This window comes from Pantherophis guttatus, chromosome 3, assembly GCF_059756535.1.
Source record: "Pantherophis guttatus breed Tessera chromosome 3, ASM5975653v1, whole genome shotgun sequence".
NCBI classification, from domain to species: domain Eukaryota; kingdom Metazoa; phylum Chordata; class Lepidosauria; order Squamata; family Colubridae; genus Pantherophis; species Pantherophis guttatus.
In genome coordinates, this window is record NC_142065.1 from 213346039 (window position 1) to 213363562 (window position 17524).

General features: G+C 46.8%; 1 protein-coding gene across 2 annotated transcripts in view; it reads left to right on the top strand.

The window, feature by feature from the left end:
* The window catches only part of RHPN1 (rhophilin Rho GTPase binding protein 1), a 53484-nt gene extending 45670 nt beyond the window's left edge, over positions 1 to 7814 (top strand). The window contains exons 12-15 of one of the 2 annotated variants that reach the window (XM_060681791.2): positions 242 to 318; positions 3393 to 3539; positions 5812 to 5970; positions 7397 to 7814. In XM_060681791.2, coding sequence (XP_060537774.2) covers positions 242 to 318; positions 3393 to 3539; positions 5812 to 5970; positions 7397 to 7597 — 584 coding nt within the window. In that variant the 3' untranslated portion in view covers positions 7598 to 7814. The remainder of the gene's footprint in view (positions 1 to 241; positions 319 to 3392; positions 3540 to 5811; positions 5971 to 7396) is intronic. The other variant, XM_087890972.1, reaches the window with a different exon arrangement.
* Positions 7815 to 17524: the final 9710 nt, after the last annotated feature.

The window sequence follows — 17524 nt, forward strand, 5'->3', positions numbered from 1 at the left end:
ATTAAACTCTCCCTTCATGGCTTCTGAAGTTCTAAGTGTCATTCCAGCTCTTTTTTTTAGATGTTCTAGGTTGTTCTAGGTTGAAGGACTAGGAACTTGCCCAGAGTCAAATTCTGTATTTGGGTGAATGGAAAGCACACTTTTTATTTTTGGTCTTAGATCCATCTTCATTGTGAACTAAAGTATGGAAGAAACCAGGTTCCAAAGTTGTAACGTTTTCCCTCCTGTTGTATTCTTCTAGCCAAAACACATCAGAGACCTGAAATCAAATCTCCCAACTTCTCCAAGGTGAAGGTCATCGACATCTTTCATAGACTGGTAAGTTCGATACCTCCTGTGAGAGAATTGTGTTTGTGTGGACAGCAAAGGTCCTGTCCTCATAGAACTAGAATTCAAACAGCCCTGTGTGTTGTGATTTCCAGTATACACTTGTGCACTATCATTGCATGGTTCTCCAACTTTCATAAGAGTTCACATTTACCCAGGAAAGTTGTTGGACACAAGAGTAGAGTTGGAGTAAAATCGGAATTTCCTGATAGACTTAGTTGCCATCAAGTCGGTTCTGGAGATGGCAGGAACCAACGTTCACCATCTCAGCTTGTCTCCAGAAATAATGAATAGCTGTTCCAAGGACAGTGTCATCATCTCTTTGATCCTGTCAGGGTTCCAAGGAACACCCCCAACGAAAGAAGACTCCGAGGCTTGAAGTTCCACAAAGTTCCATTTTATTAGAGATGTCATATTGGCACATCTGGGAAAACCCAAATCTGAAAGCTTCCAGGTTTTCCCCACCCAAAAGAAAGTCCAAGTCCCTTCCCCTGCACCCACATGTCCATCACATGGTCCAATTAATGCACCGTCCCAACTGGAGATACCTCCCAGTTCCAGCCCTCCAGGTGCAGGGCAGGATGTCCTTGACTCTCTGAGAAAAGAATGTTATTATGACTACATATCACCCTGGCTCCGTACAATCCCCCTCTCCCAATTTCCCACAGTAGTAAATGTGGCAGGCCTGTTGACCCAATATAAAAGATGGCTTCCAGGCCTGACACCTTCCTTCCCTCAACTTTTCCCAAGAGTAATCTGTAAGTTTTCCAAGGATCTTCCAGTGAGGCTGTCCATTCAGCCAATGCATTATCTTTCCATTCTACTTTTTCCTCCACTTTGTCAGTAGAATAATTTTGCCTAGGCCATATCTCCTGGTGCCCCATGACCAAAGCATGTGAAGTTTTGGTATTGTTCTGTCCCCGTCCCACATACGCACCCCCACAGACGGCCTGGAGTTAATAAGCCACACGACAAAACTCTTTGAAGATAAAGCTGGCAGCAACCCAATGGCTAGCTGCTAATTCAGACTTTACTCACACAAAACAAAGATTAGACTGCAAGCATTCCGATAAAGCAGGCAAAGTTTCCGCAATACAAGGATTAGTCCAAATGCAGTCCGACAAGGCAGGCAGAAGTCCAGTAACACAGAGATCATGGATTATTTCTAGTTTTTGCTCGTCACAAACTGAACCAGCCACCACACCCACATTTATACCCTGTGGGGTGTGGTCCAGTGACAAAGCTAATCTCTGGCACGCCTTCCCCTCTGCTGCGCACGCTTCTCCCTGCGCCTCTGCCGAGGGTCCAGCCAGCACTTATCTTCATCGTTGCTGTCCACCTGTGGCTGCGGGGACGTGCTTAGCTCTGGGCCTATCTTTTGGCCTTCGGTGTCCTCCGGAGGCATTGCCAGAGAGGAGGGTCCTGGAGAGGGAGGCCTTGCCAACTCCTCTCCCTCACTCTCAGAGTCTGTCGATAGCCCAGACTCAGGCAACGGAGCCACAACAGGTATCAGCTCAAAAGAAGAAGAATTGTCCTCTGCTTGGCTATTTCCTCCTGCCCACATTGTAACTAACCTCCAGAATTTGCTGACCAGTTAAGCACGGAGAACTCAAAAGGAGGCGAAGTTATTGGTGGAGAACGTTCTATCAGAGGCTCTTAACCACAATGGTTCAGTGGGCCTTAGAGAGGCCAGACACAGTCGATCTGTGAGTGTTAGTTGATGGGGAAGAGTGATCAGAGTGACAAGTGTTAATGTGGGGTCTGGGTGCTCTCTGAGCATGGTTGCTTGCTTGCAGACATTTCATGACCCAACTACATAACATCATCAATGCTAGAAAGAAATGGGGTTTGCTCTTATTTTATATACATGTGGCTTGCCCTGTCAGTGTTGGTGGGAGTGTTCTTGCTGGTTCCTTGATTAGGCTGTTGTTTATTGTTTGGTTGTTGGTCCACTATTAATCGTGGTGTTAATCTCTAGATCTCTAATCTCTAGAGATCAATGCTCCCTCCTGTCAGCGTCTCAGCACTGACATAGAAAAGGGAGGATGAAGCCTGAACTTTTGCCTGCTAAATCCCTTTGAAGATTCGGTCTCCTTGGAGATGAGGAGGGGGGAACCATTCCTGTGAACTGACGAAAAGGGAATCAGGAGAGTGACTTGGAAGATAGCCAATGAGAAGCAGAGAATTGGGGATCGGAAAGGGAGGGATTGGGGGGCAAAGGTCAGTATTGACCGTCTGTCAGGTTTCGATGCTATCTCAAAATAAATGAACTTCCAAACTGCCGATCTTTAAGGAAATTTTCTCTTTATTCGAGCACAGCAACCTGATCCTGACTCTTCGCGGTCAGTACTGACCTTTGCCCCCCAATCCCTCCCTTTCCGATCCCCAATTCTCTGCTTCTCATTGTCTATCTTCCAAGCCACTCTCCTGATTCCCTTTTCGTCAGTTCACAGGAATGTCTCCCCCCCTCTCCCATCTCCGAGGGGACAGAATCTTCAAAGGGATTTAGCAGGCAAAAGTTCAGACTTCATCCTCCCTTTTCTATGTCAGTGCTGAGACGCTGACACCTCCCTTCTAGCACTGATGATGTTCTCTAGTTGGGTAATAAAACATTTGCAAGAAATCAAGCAAGCTTAGAGAGCTCCAAGGACCTCGTAGTTGTTGTCCTCCTCCTTCTCCTCCTCCTCCTCCTCACCCTGCAAATCCTCCTCCCTTCTAAAACTGATGAGGTTCTCCAGTTGGGCAATGAAATGTCTGCGAGGAAGGAACCAAGCTCAGAGAACTCCAAGGACCCTATCTGTCATTGTCCTCCCTCTCCCTCCTCTTCCTCTCCACAAGCAACGCTCCCTTCTAGCACTGATGATGTTACCTAATTGGATCATGAAATGTCGCTAGAAAACCACCAAGCTCAGAGATCGCCGAGGATCCACAATTCAGCCCTGAGCTACAAATATTCCCTTCTGTTGACCAGTGTAACGTATGAACAACTTCAGAATGCCTCCGCGACCCAGCCCCATCTCTCCCTGTCTTCTAGTGCATGATCTGTTTTTCCCCCCTCCCACCAGGGACCCCTCTCCGTTTTCTCTGCCAAGAATAAGTGGCACCCCACACGGACGGTGCACTTGGTCCGCGGAGCAAACGGCTTTGGATTCACCCTGCGAGGCGATTCTCCGGTCCTGGTCGCTGGGATCATCGCTGGTGGGTGTGCGGCGGTGAGTTGCCCATCCTGTAACAAGCAAGCTGGGATCCAGGGTTGCTTTGGAAATCTTACAGGGGTTCCCAGTTTCAGAGGGGCTGTTAGATCTGCCAGCACTTGGTTCCATTTGTTGAGAAAGGTATAGTTTTATTAGAAGTCAATTACATTGCAGTAATGCATAGCCGGAACTAAAAATCGTTCGCCCAAATCCCTAAATTCAACTTCTTCCTTCCTTTTATTTTATTTATTTATTTATTTATTTATTTTATTTCAAATTTATATACCACACCTTCTCCCAAGGGACTCAGGGCGGTGTACAGCCAGATAAAAACATACATTACAAACATTAAGAACAATTAAAAGGATATATATTAATTTGGCCCCAGTTTAAAATGACAAACCAATTAAAAATTAAATATATGTTAAGCCATAATTGTCTCCCATCGCTGATCCCTCCACGACCAATCATATTCAAACAAGATGTTTTCAGAACGATGACTTCAAGTTGGTATGCAGCTGCCTTCTTCTCCCAGCCTTGAAGCAGCATCTCAGGCAGATACAGCAGTTACTTTCGCTTTCCCCCAAGCATTCCCCCTTCCATCCACACACACACACACAGTTCATGCAGTCACCGCACGGTAGCAAAGTACACAAAGCGAACGTAAGATGGCAACTACAGGGGCAGTCTTGGGTCAGGATGGAAATCCGATGCTGGGAGAAATTCAGTAGAAGCTCAAGAACCCATAACGATGTTGATAAACATTCCAGTTGGTTCTTGGCCAGTTAGCTTAGTTTTCAGCCAATAAGAGCCATATCCGTGCATCTACAAAGCGGGTCATTCCGCGTTCCTCTTAAGAACTTCGGCGCCTGGGAGAACAGATAGATGGAACCTGAATCCCTGGACACAAAAACAAGGACTTCATCGCCCAAGTCACAAAGAAGGGGGTGACCTCGGCCACCGTATGGAACTTCAAAGGGAGAGTATGCAAAATTAATGGCCGAGAAGAATAGTCTTATCAGCAGCTATGAACCATGAGAGGTAAATTAATCTGCATGACCCAGCGGTCATGCTGTGTGTCCAGAAGACCAGCTGCCAGATGGCAAACAACAGGAAAAGTTTTTGTTTTGATGGAGCTATTTTGGTGGTGTGTTTCCAACCTCCTTTTCCGTGCCCCCTCCTACGGCGTGTTCATCTTGCATCCCTCTTTCCTGGCTGACCTCCCCAAGGTTTTTTTTAATGTATTTATTATGGATTAACAGAGTTGGAAGGGACCTTGTAGGTCATCTAGTCCAACCCCCACCCCCACCCAAGCAGGAGACCCTACACCATTTTTGAGAGATGGCAGTCGAGTCTCTTAAAAGCTTCCAGGGATGAAGCTCCCACAACTTCTGAAGGCAACTTCTGTTCCATTAGTTGACTGTTCTCGCCATCAGAAAATTTTTCTTTATTTCCAGATTGAATCTCTCCTTGGTCAGTTTCCATCCTTTATTCCTTGTCTGGCCTTCGGGTGCTTTGGAGAATAGCTTGACCCCCTTCCTCCTCTCTGTGGCAGCCCCTCAAGTATCGGAAGACTGCTATCCTGTCTCCCCTGGTCCTTCTCCTCACTAGACTAGCCAGGCCCAGTTTTTGCAACCGTTCATCGTATGTTTTAGCCTCAGGTCCCCTCATCCTCCTGGTTGCTCTTCTCTGCACTTTTTCTAGAGTCTCAATATTCTTTACAGATTAACAAGAGTTGGAAGGGACCTTGTAGGTCATCTAGTCTAACCCCCTGTTCAAGCAGGAGACACTACCATTTCTGACAGATGGCAGTCCAGTCTCTTCTTGAAAGCTTCCAGGGATGAAGCTCCCACAACTTCTGAAGGCAACTTCTGTTCCATGGGTGGATTGTTCTCACTGTCAGAAAATTCCTCCTTATTTCCAGGTTGAATCTCTCCTTGATCAGTTTCCATCCATTATTCCTTGTCTGGCCTTCAGGTGCTTTGGACAATAGCTTGACCCCCTTCCTCCTCTCTGGGGCAGCCCCTCAAATATTGAAACGCTATCATGTCTCCCCTGGTCCTTCTCTTCACTAGACTAGCCAGGCCCAGTTCCTGCAACCGTTCTTCGTATGTTTTAGCCTCCAGTCCCCTCATCATCCTGGTTGCTCTCCTCTGCACTCTTTCTAGAGTCTCAATATTCTTTTTTATAGTGTGGTGATAGTGTGGTATGTTTTAGTCTCCCTTCCCACCCTTTCCCAGCCTCTCCCCTCCCATCTAAACCAACTCCAGCAAATTATATACCTCTATAGGAAGCCGGTCTGAAGGAAGGAGACTACATTGTCTCCATCAATGGCCAAGACTGCAGGTGGTCGAAACACGCAGATGTGGTGCAGCTGTTGAAGGTGGCTGGAGAGGAGGGGGTGAAAGTGGGCGTTATCACTCTGCTGCCCCCAGAAGGACAGAGTGCGGTAAGCCAAGGCGGATGGGGCCAGAAATGGTGGATGGGGCCAGTAGGGTGGAACCCAACTGTTCTGGGACCCGGGGGTCTCCAAGAGAGGGTTTGCAATCTTTTACATCTAGTTATAATGGACATATAACCGTTTTTCACACTTAATGACCATTGCAGCATCCTGGTCACGTGATCAAAATTTGGTTGCTTGGCAACCAGTTCGTAGTTATGACGGTCGCAGTGTCCCCGGATCACATGATCCCCTTTTGTGACCTCCTGATAAGCGAAGTCCATGGAAAAGCCAGTTTCGCTTAACAACCCGGTCGCTAATTTAACCGCTGCAGTGATTAACTAAACGGCGGTAAAGAAGGTTGTAAAATGAGGACAAAACTCACTTAACAAATGTCTCACATCATTAGCCACATCAATTTGGGGTTCCATGGTGGGCGTAAGTCGAGGACTACCGATATAACCTATTTGTGAGCGTTCCAAGTAATGCACCCATTGAAAGCAGAATTCCGTGGCGGGTAGATTCCTCAAAGAACAATTTATTGGATACTTCATATTGGCACAGCTGGTGAAAACCGACTCTGAGAGTTCCCACGGCTTTCACCCGATTAAAAAGTGAAAATTCCCCCTTTCCCCCAAGTCATCAGTCACATTGCCCAATAGAGCCGGTTGCTTGGTTACTCCGCTCCTCCTCACCCCAGCCGCCTGTTGGAATGTCCTTGGTTCCCACAGAAAAACGTTTTCTTTTGACGATAAAACCCCAGTCTATTTCCCCCACTCCCTGTCCCTCCTTCTTCTTCCTTGTGGCAACCCTGAAGCCTCCAAGATGAACCTCAGCCAGGTTTGCTTCAGAGTTGACAGTCGGGCCCCCTTAACTGACGAGGAGCTCCTGAAAAAAAGAAAAGAAACTACATAGAGGTTCATCAGTGTTTAAATTAACCACCTCTTCCTCCCCCTTGAGGTCCCTTTGGTTTTTGAGGATATTTCTCTTGGAACTGTTTAACCAACCTGTGTACCTTTACATCCCAGCTCTTTACTCATGTAGCTTCAGAGAGTGGCTACCCCAGGGGTCGGCAACCTTAAACACTCAAAGAGCCACAAAGGTCATAACCGGAAGCCCCCCGCTCAATTCTGGAGCCGACCGGAAGTCCGGTTCCCCCACTCCTAGCACAGCGTCCTTTTTCCTCTACCTGTCCTAACCGAAAGCCCGGCTCAATTGTGGAGCCGACCGGCGACAGGCAGTCTCAGCAAAGGGATGAAAGAGCCACATGCGGCTCCAGAGCCTCAGGTTGCTGACCCTTAGGCTACTCCTTCCGTTGTACTAGGTATTGCAATCTCCCCTCGTACAATCTGATATCTATTATTCTCTTTATTTCGTAATGCTTTCAGGGTTGACACTATTCTTGAGCATCTGGCCCTTCCTTTTTTTTCTCCAGAAAGCGGATAAGAAGCCGACAGCCACGACCTCCGGAGCGGGAGCTGCGCTGAAAAGCAACAAAGAGAACAGCCGCAAGACCCCCCTGCCGAGCAAGGCTTCCGGGGGTCTCCTCGCTTGGGGACGGAAGAGCAAACGCAGCAAAAGCTGCAGCTCCGTGACCCTCCCCTTCACCGTGGGGGATAACAAACCGGCCCACTGAGCCTGCCCAGATCCATCATCCCCCTGGACCTGGAGAAGAGGCGATGGATGTCCATCACACAGATGTTTTGGACCTCTTCAAACGAGACTCATTTTGGGAAGGTGGACCAGAGTTGTATCACCTTGCTTCTGGGGATGGGCGGGGTGGGGTGGGGTGGGGTGAAATGTGCCTTGGGAGAAAAATTAATTCTGCACCACTAAACTTCCTGATGACTTAAGACGAAGCTCTGTCATTATGGGATATCTGCCTCTTTAAAACCTGTTCTGTCCCCAACCACACGCACACACACCAACAGACGTTCAGGAGTTAAAGACCAAACCAGCCGGCAAAATCCTTTTCCTTAAGATAACGGAACTTGGCAACAACCTAGTGTCTGCCTGCCAAGAGTTTATTATTTATGAAGAGGAGAGATAACTTCTCCCCACTTCTGATACATCAAAAGAAACAGCTCAATAATTACGGAGTTAATCAAGTCCAGAGATAATCCAGCTAAGTCTTATAGCAAAAGTCCGGCAATGCAGAATGGCGTGGAAGCTTTCAGCTTTGTTCGTTACAAGGTTTGACTGGCCACCACACTCCCTTTTTTTACCCTGTGGGGTATGGTCCAGTGACTCAGCCTAATCGCAGGCACGCCTTTTCTTCTGTTGTGCGCGCTTATTTCTGCGACGCTGGCGTGGATCCAGCCAAGACTCATTACCCTCATCACTGTCCATCTGTGGCTGCGTGGACGTGCTTGGCCCCGCCCTATCTCTTGCCCTTTGGCGGACACCGAAGGCATTGCCAGAGAGGAGGGTCCTGGAGAGGGAGGCCTTGCCAGCTCCTCTCCTTCACTCTCAGAGTCCTCTCCTGCCGATGACACAGGCTCAGGAACAGAACAGGTAACAACACAACCAGACATTGGAGACCCAGTTGTGCGCATCTTGCCCTGTTGGGGAATATTTTTCTGGAGGTATCAGACTGGATTGTTGGAAATTAGGATGGATGGACATTGAAACGGAGCCTCGAAGGAGGACTTCAAATCTTGCTGGTATCAGTGGACCAGAAGAATTTGGGGAAGGTCCTCTGCAACGGCTTGAACCGATCCTTGTGGAGGAATGGCTGGGATTCACCAAGGCCCAGCTTGCCGGGGTGGGGGTGGGGTGGGCCTGTCCTTGGGAAGAACAGTGCAGCTATCCTCAGCCCATCATCGAAAAAAGGGGGAGGGGCACAGCTCTTGGGGTGGAAGGGAGACAGATGCTAAAAGGGCTTTGGGAGAATATCTGTAGGAGGAACCCAAAGGTGCTCTTTCAGGAAGCAATTGGACTTTCTGAATTTTCTTTGAAGACATTTCACTTCTCATCCAAGAAGCTCCCAGAGACCGGTAAGATCCCACAGAGTTGCTCTCCTCCGGGTCCCATCAGCTAAACAATGCCGGCTGGCGGGCCCGCAGGGGAGGGCCTTGTCTGTGGCTGCCCCAGCTCTCTGGAACCAGTTACCTCCTGAGGTCCGGACCATCCCAACCCCATTGGCCTTCCGAAAAGCGGTGAAGACCTGGCTTTTCCGGCAGGCCTGGGGCCGTTGATCTTGCTTTGCGATCTGACGAGATCCGGCCATGAATGGTGTGAATGGGTTTTAATGTTTTTAATTTTTAAGTGTTTTTATAGTGATTTTTTTGAGTGTATTGTGAGCCGCCCTGGGTCTTCGGAGAGGGGCGGCATATAAATTGAATGAATGAATAAATAAATAATCAATCAATCATCTTCAGCTCTGACTGAATGGTGGGGAATAGAAGGATTGATACTCCTTGCAGACAGCTGGTCATTTGCATCCTTTTAGAGAGTCGTTGAGGCCACTTGGAGGTTTACCTGTGTCCTTGGGGTCACCTGAGTGGTGCAAATGGGTGTGGCCTTTTTGGAACAGTTGAAAGGACTGTGTTGTAGACGGTGGATAGGTGGTGTTGTATCCCTCCCCCTCTGTTGAGGGAGGGCTGTTCAGTATGGACATAGATGGCCTTTTGGACCCCTCTTTCAAATCAGGTGACCCTGAGGACACAGGTAAACCTCCAAGAGGCCTCAACAACTCACTAAAAGGATGCAAATGACCAGCTGTCTGCAAGGAGTATCAATCCTTCCATTCCCCGCCATGCAGTCAAAACTGAAGAAGCTTCTCAGATGAGAAGCGAAATGTCTTAAAAAAAAACCAGAAAGTCCAGTTGCCTCTTGAAAAAGCACCTTTGGGACAACCATGACTTGGATGATGGAGAATCTCCATAGACACCTGTAGGAGGAAAAGACTCGCCCAGCTGCATCTGAAAGAGGAGACTTGCAAGAAAACAGTTGGCTTGGTATAGTTGGCCAACCGTTGCTCAACAGGAGAGGATTTCACGAGTGGAGGTGAGAGTTGGGCACAAACACCAAGCTTTCCATGTCGGGCTTAAGACGATATGTGAAGGACCATCCTAGGAGAAGGATAGAATTGGGAAGATCGAAACATTAAGGACAACATTCTCAGTAGATGTTGCCACTTCTCTTAACGATCAATCTTTTATCGAGGATTGAGGGGAATAAATTATATTGTCTCTTTTTCAGGGTCATTTAGGTTGAGCATTTCCAACACTCTAGATTCTAGAAGGTTTCATATTCATGCTAAACCCTACTTCGTTGATTACATATGCGGCTTGTTTGTAACCTTCCTCCAACCAGATGTTGACAAACCAGAATAACAGCTGGAAGGGACCTTGGAGGTCTTCTAGTCCAACCCCTTGCTCAAGCAGGAGATTCTATAACCATGATGGCGAACCTATGGCACGCGTGCCACAGGTGGCACGCAACACCTTCTCTGTGGACACGCAAGCCGTCGCCCCAGTTAAGCTCCGCTGCGCATACCAACGTGCCTCCCACCAGCCAGCTGGTCATCTGGTCGCATGTGTGAGGGTTGGCTGCTTGCAGGGAGGCCGCATATGCAGGGGAGTGCGCACATGCATGGGAGTGGACCGTTGCACGGGGTTGTGAGGGGGCGGGACACATGCACGGGGTCCACACACACGTTGCATTTTGGGGGTTCAGGTTCGCGCCCTTTGGGCACTCCGTCTTGAAAAGGTTCGCCATCATAGTCTGATAACATGGACAAATGGTTGTTCAATCTCTTCTTTAAACCTTCAGTGATGGAGCACCCAGAATCCATCCCGTTTCTGTTGATGGTCTACAAAAGAAAGTCCCTGCAGGACAGATGGTGGGAAGATTCCGTTCTCGAGCCCGATAAGAGCCGCTGGCCATGGATTTTCTTCCCAACTTGGCACCGACTGCTTTCTAATGGGGTCACTTAGAAGCTCCCCTTGGGATGGTCCAATGGTTGCAGGAAATCAATCACCGGATCTGCAAGTATCTAACTGGCCTAACATGCTGGACAGGATGGTGGTTGGAAGACTGGGGATGTGGGACAATACACCTGGACGCATTTTGAGACTGGGGATACCAAGGCTCGCTCTGGTGCTAGAGTGTCCTCATCTACTTGGAAGCTGGTGGTCAGGGTGACTGCCCTGAAGCTTCAAAACATGAGTGATTGTGATGGTCAGCAATGGTGGGAGCCCTGTGTCTACCCCTCAGGCCATCTTCACTAAAGAGAGTCAAAACAACCAGGTTCTTTGGCCAAGCAATGATAAGGCTGTAACAGAAAGACTCCTAAATCCATCTGCCAAGGTCATGGCTCATGGGTATGTCTAATGTAATGAAAAGAAGGACTAGGGGTGACATGTTAGCAGTGTTCCAGTATCTGAGGGGCTGCCACAAAAAGAGGTGGTCAAGCTATTCTCCAAACTACCTGAAGGGAGGATAAGAAGCAAATGGACGGAAACTAATCAAGGAGAGAAGCAACCTGGAAATGAGAAACTTCCTAACAATGAGAACAATTAACCAGAGGAACAGCTTGCCTCCAGAAGTTGTGAATGCTCTAACACTGGAAGTATCAAAATCACATGAAGTATTGGTACTGCTTTATAATGCCTTGGTAAAACGACACCTGGAATTCTACATCCAGTTTTGGTTGCCATAATGTGAAAAAGATGTCGGAGACTCTAGAAAGAGTGCAGAGAAGAGCAGCAAAGAGGATTAGGGGACGAGGCTAAAACATACGATGAACGGTTGCAAGAACTGGGCATGTCTAGTTTAATAAAAAGGAGGACTAGGATTGACATGATAGAAGTGTTCCAATATCTCAGGGGCTGCCCCAAAGAAGAGGGAGTCAAGCTATTCTCCAAAGCACCTGAAGGCAGGACAAGAAGCAATGGGTGGAAACTAACCAAGGAGAGAAGCAACCTAGAACTAAGGAGAAATTTCCTGACAGTGAGAGCAATTAACCAGTTGGAACAACTTTCCTCCAGAAGTTGTGAATGCTCCAACACTAGAAGGTTTTAAGAAGAGATTGGACAACTGTTTGTCTGAAACGGTACAGGGTTTCCTGTCTGAGCAGAGGGTTGGACTAGAAGACCTCCGAGGTCCCTTCCAACTCTTTGTTATTCTGCTTTCTGTTTTTGTGGCTTCCCCAACCAGGTGAGTTAACGGAAAGGCTGCTGGTAAATTTCCGTAGGGTCCTTCCAACTTGACGTTTGAGAAGATTCTTTCTCCTGGTGACTGGAAGCCATCAGCCGTGTGGTGTTTGAAGACCAGTTTCTGTGCTTTTCTGCATTTTATTTAACAGTCACAGTGCTGGTTGGACTTGAGGCTCGACTTTAGAAGTCGCTTCTAGTGCCGGATGTTAGTCTTGGAAAATGTTCTATAGCAATAAAAAAAAAGTGTGCCTCAAGTGTACACCATGTCTCTCTCTTGACATGCGTCATGCCAGCCATGTGCAGCAGCAGCCAAAAAAGCTAATACCATCCTAGGCTGCATCAACAGAGGGATGGAGTCAAGATCACGAGAAGTGTTAATACCACTTGGTAAGGCCACCTTTGGAATCCTGCATCCAGTTTTTGTCACCACGATGTAAAAAAGATGTTGAGACTCTAGAAAGAGTGCAGAGAAGAGCAAGAAAGATGATTAGGGGACTGGAGACTAAAACATACGATGAACAGTTGCAGGAACTGGGTATGTCTAGTTTAATGAAGAGGACTAGGGGAGACATGATAGCAGTCTTCCAATATTTGAGGGGCTGCTGCAGAGAGGAGGGGCTCGAGCTATTCTCCAAAGCACCTGAAGGCCAGACAAGGAATAATGGATGGAAACTGAACAAGGAGAGATTCAACCTAGAACCAAGGAGGAATTTCCTAATAGTGAGGACAATCAGCCAGTGGAACAACTTGCCACCACAAGTTGTGGGTGCTCGAAAACTGGAGGCTAAAACATATGAAGAACAGTTGCTGGAATTGGGTATGCCTAGTATAATGAAGAGAAGGACTTAGGGTGACATGATAACAGTGTTCCAATATTTGAGGGGCTGCCACAAAAGAAGAGAGGGGGGTCAGCCTATTCTCCAAAGCACCTGAAGGCAGGACAAGAAGCAATGGGGGGGGGGGGGAATTTGTCAAAGAGAGAAGCAACCTAGAACCAAGGAGGAATTTCCTGTTAGTGATGACAATTAATCAGTGGAACAACTTGCCTCCAGAAGTTGTGGGTGCTCCAACACTGGAAGTTTTTAAGAAGAGATTGGACAACTATTTGTCTGAAATGGTATACACTGTACCATTTGGGAGGTTGTAAGCGTGAAAACTGGTCATAAGTCACTTCAGTGCCTGTAGCTTCGGTCACTAAGCAAGTCGTTGTAAGTCGAGGGCTACTTCTACAGCTCTTGATGGTTATAGAATAGAATAGAATTCTTTATTGGCCAAGTGGGGTTGGACACCCAAGGGATTTATCTTCCTCCTCCTTTGCTATTTTTTTCCCCCCTGCATATATATTGCAATGTAACTTTGGGAAAACGAGAGGAATTCAGCTAAATGAAGTTGTGAAGGAAAGAATAAACGGCATGTGAAGTTTTGGGCTGCTATTGTTCAGCCCAAAGACTGATTCAACCAGTTTCAGCTCATATTTTCCTGGTTTGTGCCAGGCATCGTTTTTACAGTATATAATCCATTTCTCATTAAAGGGGTGATTGCAACATGCCTTCTCTTTCAATGGAAAGCTAGACAGACTGCCAAGTTTAAATGTCTTGGGAATCCCAAAGGTGATTTTTCTTTTTTCCAAGAGGCTGCTGGACTTTCTTGTTTTTTCTTTTGAAGACGTTTCGCTTCTTCTCCAAGAAGCTTCTTCAGCTCTGATTGGATGGTGGGGAATGGAAGGATTGATACTCCTTGCAGACACCTGGTCATTTACATCCTTTTAGAGGGTCGTTGAGGCCACTTGGAGGTTTATCTCTGTCCTCGGGGTCACATGAGTGGTGCAAATAGTTCCTGTAGTCTGCAATTTTTCTTCCCTCTGGAAAAGAGCCTTGGTGGTGCAGCGGACTAAAGTGCTGTTAAGTAGCACTTACCTGCCAGCTGCCTGCAATTACTGCAAGTTTGAATCTCACCAGGCTCAAGGTTGACTCAGCCTTCCATCCTTTCGAGGTAGGTAAAATGAGGACCCGGATTGTGGGGGCAATAAACTGACTTTGTATAAAAAAGAACACCGCTTGGGAGGAGCCGAAAGCCCTACTAAGCAGGTATATACAAAAGTATGAAGGCTATTGCTTAACGCATTGTAAGCCGCCCTGGGTCTCCAGAGAAGGGCGGCATATAAATCGAACCAATAAATCAATAAATAAAATCCCTACAGACTTTTAGCTATAAAATTTGGGATGAAGATCCTTGGAATGGTGTGGGAGTAGGAATTGATTTCCAGAGGAAAAATTGCAGACTACAGGAACCAGGAGCACAACTCAGGTGACCCTGGGACAGTGGTGAAATGTAAAATTTGTTGCTACCGGTTCTGTGGGCGTGGCTTGGTGGGGCGTGTCATGTGAATGGGTGGGCGGGGCCAACTTTTTTTTTTTAACTTTTTTAAAGCATTTTTTACCTACCGGTTTGGGCGAATAGGTAGTAAAAAATGCTTTTAAAAAATAAAAAAAAAAGGTTCCAACAATAAGATCGTAATTATCATTTGTAAAGGAGTCAGAAGAATACATTAGAGTCAGTATAGCAGCCAGCCTTATTTTGACTTTTGGTCTTGATTGCAAGGAAAGCTGAGAATTTAGTTTCTCAGAGATGCCGAAGGAAGCTTCATCTGTGAATTTTCATCCCAAACTCTTTTAGTAACGACAATTATTTCAATCATTTCAGGGTGATATCTGAGGAGAAATCTCCCAACATCTCATCTTCATTTATGAATATAGTAAAGGCCAGAAATCAGTCCTATGTCTCTTAAATTGGAGGGGTTTTTTTCCCCTTTCTTTTTAATCGCTTGCTCTTTTTTCCCCCCCTTTCCTGTTTTCCTTTCGATTTGGCTTTTATTCTGTGGAAAAATTCTTCACAAACATCAATTAAAAAAGGGGAAACTGAACCGTGTTTTTTTTTTCCCACCTGCTGCATGTGGCCGATAACACTCGACTTATAACTGTAATTGAGGCCGGAACTACTGTCATAAATCATTGCGGTCATTAAGCAGCTCACCACGTGTGACTGGACCTGATTTTACCACGTTGTTTGGAAGCATGAAACAAATTCAGCCGTCATTAAGTAAATCCATTTTACCCAATGGCCGGAGTTTTTTGCCATAAATTGAAAGCAAACACCGGAAACTGGCACAAAAACGTCAAAAATCACATTCACAAGACCGAGATGCTGCATATCATCCTAAAGGTGAGTGGATGGCCGAACACACAAAATGGTAATCACCCCAAAAGTGCTTTTCAAAAGAACAACTGGACTTTCTTGGGGTTTTTTTTCCTTGAAGACGTTTTGCTTCTCATCCAAGGAGCTTCTTCAGTTCTTCTTCAATTTACCTTAGTAAGGCCACACCTGGAATCCTGCATCCACTACATTAAAAAAAAAAAAGATGTTTTGAGATTTTGGAAAAAGTGCAGAGAAGAGCAACTAAGGTGATTAAAGGACCGGAGACTAAAACATACGAAATGGGTTATCTCTAGCGTAGAGAAAAGGAGGAGGTGGGGGGGCATGATATTAGTATTCCAGGTTTCGAAGGGCTGTTACACAAAGAAGAGAGGGTCAACCTGTTCTCCAAAGCACTTAAAAACAGGACAAGAAATGATGGAAACTAATCAAGGAGTGAAGCAATCTGGGGAAACTTCCTAACAGTGAGAACAATTAACCTGTGGAACTACTTGCCTCCAGAAGTTGTGGGTACTTCATCACTGGAGGTTTTTAAGAAAAGACTGGACAGTCACTTGTATAGGGTCTCCTGCTTGGACTCAGGGGAGAAATGCTCCGAAGCCTGCTACTGGTTCACTGCGCGGGTGCATGCGTGGTACGCACCAAATGTGTGCTTCGCATACATGCGCACCACATGTTACCGCGCAGCGCTGAAAAAGGAGGCTTAAGAAGCCTTTTCTAAGATAAGTAGAACAGCGAGGGGGAAGGGAAACAGCTGTGCTGCGTGATGTAGATTTGCTAGAAAGCAGGATTTCCTGCTTTCTAGCAAATATAAATCGCGTGGCACAGCTGATCATTGGAAATACCAGTTCGTCTGAATCGGTAGCATTTCTTTACTACCGGTTCGGGTGAACTGGTCTGAAACGGTAGCATTTCACCCCTGGTTGGACTAGAAGACTTCCAAGGTCTCTTCCAGCTTTATTCTGATTGAGAAGTGAAATGTCTTCAAGGAAAAGTCCAGTTGCCTTTTGAAAAGCACCTTTGGGACAATCATGATCTGGATGATTTGAGAATCTCCATAGGTCACCATGTGGGGTGTGTATATGTGTGTGTGCGCGCGCGTATGACCACGCCACCTCCAACACCAAGACTAGGGGGGGGCTCTTTTATTCCTGGCTACGCCGTGTTTTGTGGTTATTCCCACAGAAGTTACGAAGCAGGAATCGCACCCTTGTCTCGGTCGTGGAAGGAAAAGGCTGGGATGACGTTGCTATTGGTAGATTTGAGGGGGATGAACAGATTGAGCCTCGATTCCCACAAGTCTGCCGTATGAGATGATCTGATAGAACAGGGATGGGCTATTAATTTTCTCAAGATTTCAATAAAGGCAGGCACAGCTACGCCCCTCTATGTATTAATGATTCACTTGTGGAGGTGCTTAGCATCATCACGTTTCTGGGTGTGCAGCTAACAAGTAGGCTCTCAACAGCAAGACCCTGGTGAAGCAGGCACAGGAGTGCCTGGATTTTCTACGTCACATGAGAAAAGTACATCTTCCTTTCCCTATCCTTACCACTTCCAGCATAGGGACAATCGAGAGCATCCTGTCGTAGGGCATTACTGTCTGGTTTGGAAGCATTACTGCTTCCTATCACCTAGATACCACTATCACTTAGATAGTGCAAATGGGTGTGAACCTTCTTGGAACTGCTGAAAGGACTGTGTTGTATAGGTGATGTCGTATCCCTCCCCCTCTGTTGAGAGAAGGCTGTTCGATTTTGACATCGATGGCCTCCTTGAGCCCTCTTTCAAACCAGCGGCCTTCTCTGTCCAGATTGTGGACTTTGCTGTCTTGAAAAGAGTGACCTTTGTCTTTCAAATGCAGGCAGACTGCTGAATCTGATGGGTTTGTTCTTCTACGTTGTGCCATGGGTTTAGGAAGTGGTTGTTTTGTTTCTCCAATTCACAGATTTGCAAATGTCTCACTGCTTTGTGCTGCATATATAACATTGCTTGAATATGCGTGGACTTCAACTCCTGGAACTCCCCAGCCAAAATTCTGGGAGTGGAAGTCCACACATTTTCAAGTTGCTAAGGTTGAGATATGCTCAGTCTCTTAATCCAGGGTACGGGACATAAAGGGCTTGGTGGACTTCCTTAGCCATTTTCCTAGCATCACATAATGACGGGAAGACCCATCACCAACCCCT